This window comes from Zea mays, chromosome 10 (genome assembly GCF_902167145.1).
Source record: "Zea mays cultivar B73 chromosome 10, Zm-B73-REFERENCE-NAM-5.0, whole genome shotgun sequence".
NCBI lineage: Eukaryota > Viridiplantae > Streptophyta > Magnoliopsida > Poales > Poaceae > Zea > Zea mays.
In genome coordinates this window covers 109,394,632-109,401,209 of record NC_050105.1, presented here as the reverse complement: position 1 = coordinate 109,401,209, position 6,578 = coordinate 109,394,632, and the positions used below count along the sequence as shown (strand labels likewise).

At 46.0% G+C, this 6,578-nt stretch overlaps 1 protein-coding gene across 1 annotated transcript; it reads left to right on the top strand.

Moving 5' to 3' along the window:
- The first annotated feature begins 744 nt into the window (after window positions 1-744).
- On the top strand, window positions 745-6,217 carry LOC100192856 (SAM domain protein). The gene is made up of 6 exons (NM_001138045.1): window positions 745-1,024; window positions 3,364-3,428; window positions 3,508-3,782; window positions 5,112-5,186; window positions 5,270-5,332; window positions 5,725-6,217. The coding sequence occupies exons 1-6, from the start codon at window positions 909-911 to the stop codon at window positions 5,767-5,769; spliced, it is 639 nt and encodes a 212-aa protein (NP_001131517.1). The 5' UTR covers window positions 745-908; the 3' UTR covers window positions 5,770-6,217.
- The last annotated feature ends 361 nt before the right edge of the window (window positions 6,218-6,578 follow it).

Sequence of the window (6,578 nt, the reverse complement as noted above, 5' to 3'; positions counted from 1 at the left end):
CGAGGCAGACCTTGATGATTCGACACGGGAGGTTGTTGTTGGCCCGCACATAAGGCAGTGCCCCCGTGACAGGAGCAGGTGACAGCGCCGGAGCTGACGGTCGGCGTCATCCTAGAGTGCTCTTCTGCCTCATCACGCATAAGCTCATCCTCGTCGTCGGGATCGTCCCCTCTCGAATAAAAGGGAGAAGGGATGACGAAGAGAGAGATACTTGAGGTGTCGCTCGATGATGGAAGGAGGACGTAGGTGGCTGCGACTGAAGATGAGTGTGCCATCGACAAGGAGGATGACAGTAGCGGCCCAGAAGTGGACCCGCTCGCCACATTTGGAGTCGGGCTCGCGGTGGGCGAGCGGAGTTTGACGTCAATGGCTTCCCTGCGACAGCCGCCGCCACATCCATGGCCGTTCCGGATATAGCAGGGAGCCGCGGGATCCTCGTCCCTTGCCCCCGCCTGCGCGGCGAGCCGGCGACCGCAACGTTGGGGAGATATGGCTCTCTAGTGGCGGCGGGTGTGCAAAGGTTGGATCCGCGGAAGGAGGCTAGGTTAGGGTTGGCGAAGGTGACAGGATAAAGGGATCCCAATTTGTAAACTGATCACCGGATGGGACGAATGGGAAGGGAGGGACTGCGGGTTGATTCATGTAAAACCGAGGGGTCTTTTTATAAAAAAATGACGCACGACGAACGTTGAAACTAGTGCTTTAAGTACAATAGAGAGTAGAGATATGCTCCGTGGATATTTCGGTGAAGCGAGGGGTTGGCTCGTGTATTTTCGCAAATATCTCCTATCCCTTTTCTCCCTCCCGCGATCTCCTCCGCTCGACGCCTGTACCCCGCCGTCCCGCGTCCCCGCTCCAGCTCGAAACCCTAGACCTGTGCGGCTGTCCCTATTCTCTCCAACGGAAAGATGTACTCGGACCAGATCTCCACCGGGCGCAAGCGCTCCATCCACGACCGCCTTGACGGCGACCTCCCCGCCGGCACGGGCGCCGGCGGCCGTGTTCGTCACACGGTGTCCAAGAGGTAAGTGCACGCTGCCGCCGCCGCTGCTATTGATTTCTCCGCTACCGTCGCTTTTACGGCTCCACCTTCTTGATCGCTTGGCAGCGGATGTCTAGTTGTCTACAGATTGGAAAATTTGTCCTGCCCTGGATCAGCTGTGCGCGCTTTTCCTGTATTCTTTAATCATCAGAATAGCCATGTCCATCCGTAATCGAGTGAAGGATCCGTTTTCGTGCGCTTGCCGTGCTTAAGAATTGCTGGTGCAGACAAATTAGGTTAGGGCTCGGGTTTTGGTTTATCGGAAGAAGGCAGTGCCTTAAGCTTGGTTCCTCAGTTCTAACTTCAACGTGTGTACGTGCTGTCTCTATAGGTTTTATGTTCTGATTAAGGTGGTGGAGTAGATTTGTGTGGTGCATTACTTGTACTAGTATCACCACTGTTTCTATATCACATAGTGTTGGCGTTTCGGACCTGCGAGGACCCTCAACCAACTAGTGAATTTGTCGCTGCGTGTCCCTGCCCAGATGGGTTGATGCAAGATGGAACACAAGAGGGAGGATGAGGCTTATTTTATCTTGCACCGGGGTGCTCGTAGTAGGGATTACAAGCGTCGCGAGAGAGAGAGGGAGAGGGTTCGGCCTTAAGGTGAGGTGTCTGAGTTAGCCTCCTCCGCGTCTCTCCCACTCTTCCTCTCCCGCCTTTTTTTAAGAAGGCCCTGGACATCCCCTTTTATAGATACAAGGAGATGATCCAGTTGTACAATGGGTGTGTAGCTATGTGCTAACGTGGCCGGCGGAGAAGTACTTGAGCCCTGTAGAAGCGCAGCTGGCGTTGCGGCCCGGGGTCCTGCTGACGTTTCTTTGCTTTCGTAGAGAGTTGAGAACAACCGACGTCATGGACGCACGCAGGGAACCATCATTACCTGTTACCGGAGTAATCTAGATGGGACACCGGTCTTGTTCCTTCGTAGCCTGAGGCAACTAGCTAGGGGTAGGGTAATGATGTATCCCCAGTGGCGTAGTCGGTCCGAGGCCGAGGTCGGGCGAGGCGGAAACTTCTCCTGAGGCCGAGGCTGAGGTCGGGCGAGGATGTGACTCCTCCCGAGGCCGAGGCTAAGGCCGAGGCCTGAGGTCGGGCGAGGCAGAGACCTTCTCCCGAGGCCGGGGCCCCGGCCGAGGCCTGGGGTCGGGCGAGGCGGAGACCTTCTCCCGAGGCCTGAGATCGGGCGAGGCGGAGCTCTCTGTTGCGCCCGAGGCTGAACTCGGGGGAGGTCGTGACTTACTGTCGTTAGTTTTACCCTGGTGGTTGGCACAGTAGTCGGAACAGGGTGAATAGTGCTGTTTTCCTGTCAGAACGATCAATAAAGGGGCGAAGTGACTGCGGTCACTTCGACCTTGCCGACTGAGGCGCGCGTGTCAGGATAAGGTGTCAGGCGATCCCCGCATTAAATGCGCATGCGATACGGTCGGTTGGTAAGGCGATTTAGCCGAGGTCGCTGCACGACAAAGTTTGCCCGAGCTTGGCTTCGGGCGAGCCGAGGGTGCGCCCACTGCCTGAGGAGGCCCTCAGGCGAGGCGTGAATCCGTCCGGGACTACTGTTCTTGCCCGAGGCTGGGCTCGGATGAGATCACGTCCCTTGGTAGACGAGGCTTTTACTTTGAGCTGTTCTTGCCAGTCTTTACAGTTTGTTTTGAGGATGTTTTCCAGCCATGTTAATGAGTATTGGGGGTACCCCTAATTACGGTACCCGACACATAGTTAGATTTTGTTTATATGTGTGTTCTCATGTTCGGTTGGTTAGGTGAGTGTGAATATAGAGGCAACAACCAAGGTTTGAACTCTAACTTGTGCACAATTTTACCTTTTTCATAAAGCTGGAACAATGGAAACTGATGAATTGATTACAAAGAAATATAAGGAGATTTTTGCAAAAGTGATGACAATGGAACCGTAGAAACTGGTGCTTTATTTAGTAGAGATTGTTGTCTGAGGGGGGGAGGAACTGTGGCTCCCTTGAGGATGACAGTGTTTGTGCTGTGTATGATGTTTAGTTTGGAGTTTATTGCTGATGCTTATAACATAAGAATTAGCAATTTTGCTAATGTTAGTAAATCCTATTTCCTCCATTACTCATTTTAACTGTCAACAAATTCAAGCTTCCAACATGTTGTAGTATTATGAATTCTAATAAACCAAAATCAGATCAAAACTCTTACCTTGGCTCCCATGACACCAACTAGGGTTACCCCAGGGATATTAAAGCTTAAATGGTTCACATAATTTTATTGTGTGTCGTTCCTTTTGTGCCAACTTTTCTATGTAATAACTTGTGGGGCACTCATATTATCGTTTGCTCGTAGGCAACGGCAGATAGATGAAAAATGGAAGCATGATCTGTATCGGGAAGACGATGAACCAGCTTCAAGTATCTTTTTTCTCATTTATATGCAGCACTATTTTCATATTCAGTTCCAATTTAACACTTATCTGTACTTTGTCTTAAGAATCAATAGATCCGAAGGATTTGCGATTGAAGCTTCAGAGGCGAAGTTCACAACAAAGCTTTACCAGCACAAGGAGTTCTGGTGTGCGTGATTTACGTGAGAAGCTATCTGGTATAATGCACCCACAGCCATCAAATGCTGATCCAAAGCCCAAGCCAAAGCCAGTATCAGAGGTTGTTAACATCTCAAGGCGTCAAACTGCTGATGAAATGCCTGCACGTCAAAGCAAGAGAGCACCAAAACAGACTTCATTGAAGAAGACATCTCAGCCAAAGGTACGCATACTACTAGGAATAGTGCAATGCATAGTTTCCATTACTTTTTTCATATTCTGAATTTCATTTGTTCGGCAAAAGCTAGAAGAAATTTGTTTTGAGGTTTTCCAGATTGAAACAAAAGATTTGACCTTTTGGACTATGTTGTAATGCGGTACCTTTTTAGGTTGTGTTTGCTGCATTCTATTACTTATATAGAAGGACAGTAACATCTATTTTCCTTTTTCGTTTCACTTATTATGATGAACTATGTGCATGAAATTCGGATCCATTGGCCACTGCCATGTGAGCATTTGCATTTTCTAGTTAAAACAGGATTTTTGTGCTCAAAACCATATATTTGGTTTAGGGGAATGCATTATTTAACATTATGAATTATGCATATAGTGTTTGATCTTGACATATTTTTGATATAGTTGTAGTGTTACATACTTTCAAGGAAATAGTAAGCATCCTTTATGCCTTTTCTTTTCTGCAATCTGTTTTTTTAAGATGAGATTCACATTGAAAAAAATAAATGTATCACTAATCAAAGGGGCTGTTCTAGGTTTCTGTTTGCAGAATTCATAACAAGGACAATTCAATTGCTTTACATAATGCTTCCCTGTTTAATTGATTACGTGTTGCTATTGTCACCCTAGGTGAAGCTTCATCTAGCCGGTAATTACTGAAAAACACTCAGTAATTTCCGGCAATGACTGAGTATCGCTCAGTCACTACTTTACCGGTTAGGTGAAGCTTCACCTAGGGTGTGTGTGTACACACACGCACGATATCTATTCTCTGTAGAACACAAATGAGTTTGGGCTGCAGTGGTGAGACTCAACGCTCCTAGCCGAGCGGTCACAGTTCAAAACCCCATCCCGCCTCTTTTTTGCCAATTTCTGGAATTTCGCCTGGGCGGGCGGGCCAGGACGCACGATGGTTTTGCTGCTTTGTAGTTGTAGTAGATATATGTAATAATTGAATGTTGCTATCATGATATTCTGATTAGATATTGAGCAGTTAACAAATCCTTATCAGTGCATGATAGTAGCTAAAATCTGATTATTTGGAGAATGTGATGCATATTGCAGGATAGCTGCACATTTATTTTGTTTTTGTTTTGTGTTCAACTCTAAGAAGGGCAGGCCTAGTGCAGTTGTGAGAGCGCTCACTGAGTTGTGAGTTACCAGGTTGCGGGTTCGAAGCCCCCTTTTAGGGGGAAAGACTTTCCTTGGTTTATCCCTTCCCCAGACCCCACTGGTGTGGGGGGCCTCTGGCACTGTGTCTGCTCCTTTTTTTTGTATTGAACTCTAAACATGTTTTCTTTTGGGGACATATATTTAGGTTGAAAGTCCACTCAGCAGTTTCCTGAGTTCCCTTGGGCTTGAGAAGTACTCGATTACCTTCCAGGCAGAGGAGGTCTGACTAAATTTCTGAATTGCCATTTTTTACATGTCCTGATTGATTTTTCTTATTGGTTAATAGTTGTTCTATTATATAAGGTTGACATGGCAGCCCTAAGGCACATGACGGAGAGTGATCTGAAAGCTTTGGGCATTCCAATGGTACGTGGACTACATTTGATGTCTTTATCTGCGTTTTTTACTATGAGTTTGATTGATAAATTGGTGAATTATTGACTCCTGCGCATCACATCTGTAGTTTAATGAGTAAATTATCCTATGTTTTTAGCTGAGATTGTAGATCTTACTGGAAACAAGTAAATAAGAGTAGCTATGATACATGAACTTCATCCATTCTGCTGATGAATTGTATCACTTTGTACACGCTCACAAGCTTTTTGCTTGAAGAAATGTGTTGGTGTGTGCTAAGCTATTGGAGTTTGCTATCCCTTTGGCATTTACCTGATAGGTAGATAATAACAAACCAGAGTAGTTTAATCTATTCATCTGAATAATAAATTCGAACTTATGATGATTGGCGTGCGTTCTTTCAGGGTCCTCGGAAGAAGATTATCCTTGCCTTGGAGCCAAGAGCATAAGGGAATGGCAAGTGTAGGAAGGTGGGAGGGATTTGCTAGGCATGCTCATGTGCAAGTTCGATAAAACTCTGTAACCACATCTTGGAAAGGGTAACAACGACAATGGTTTGTGGGCTTCTTGTAACACGTATGCTGCCCTGTTGAGCATGTTCAACGAAGTTTAGGATGTTAGAAGGCAGGCCACGCCGTGTATTGATGCAACTTCTATTTCTGTGTTGATTAAATGGTGCTGTATACATGTTGGGGGTCTTTGGGTTGGTCTTAGAATGCTATATCCTATAACTACACTTTTCTTATCCACAGGGTATGCTATATTTGAAGCTAGGTGGTTTGGGGATATGCACATCAGCAATGGTTGTTCTGGGCCCTGGTTTCAGTGTATTGGGCTCTTGTTTAAGACTCGGCATACTTGCTTTGGATTTTGGTTTATTTGCTTCAAGTTAGAATGAAAAGTTTGTGAGGGTGGGATAAGCTGATTAAAATTGTAGTTCAAAAATAAATAGGAATATAGTTCGATCCTAATCGGACTTAATCTTTAAATTTTATAGGGTGAAGTCTAGAGCTCTCCAGCAACTTTACTCATATTCAAACACCACTCTATGAATAATAGTCTAGTACAAAATAATGCTTTGATTGATTATATACTCATATTCAAACACCACTCTATGAATAATAGAGTCTATAGTACAAAACAGTGCTTTGGGTGATCATATAGTTGAACGACACGGTCTTACCACCCCTAGCTACACTACACCATAATCTAGTCATTCTTGCATTCTTCTAATTAAACCTTAAAATTGTGAGATTCA

Bases quoted from the DNA above. Each gene is read 5' to 3' on its own strand.
- LOC100192856 (NM_001138045.1), top strand. From the start codon at position 909: ATGTACTCGGACCAGATCTCCACCGGGCGCAAGCGCTCCATCCACGAC. The intron at 3,429-3,507 runs GTATCTTTTTTC...CTTTGTCTTAAG, and splicing joins AGACGATGAACCAGCTTCAA to AATCAATAGATCCGAAGGAT. The intron at 5,187-5,269 runs GTCTGACTAAAT...CTATTATATAAG, and splicing joins TTACCTTCCAGGCAGAGGAG to GTTGACATGGCAGCCCTAAG.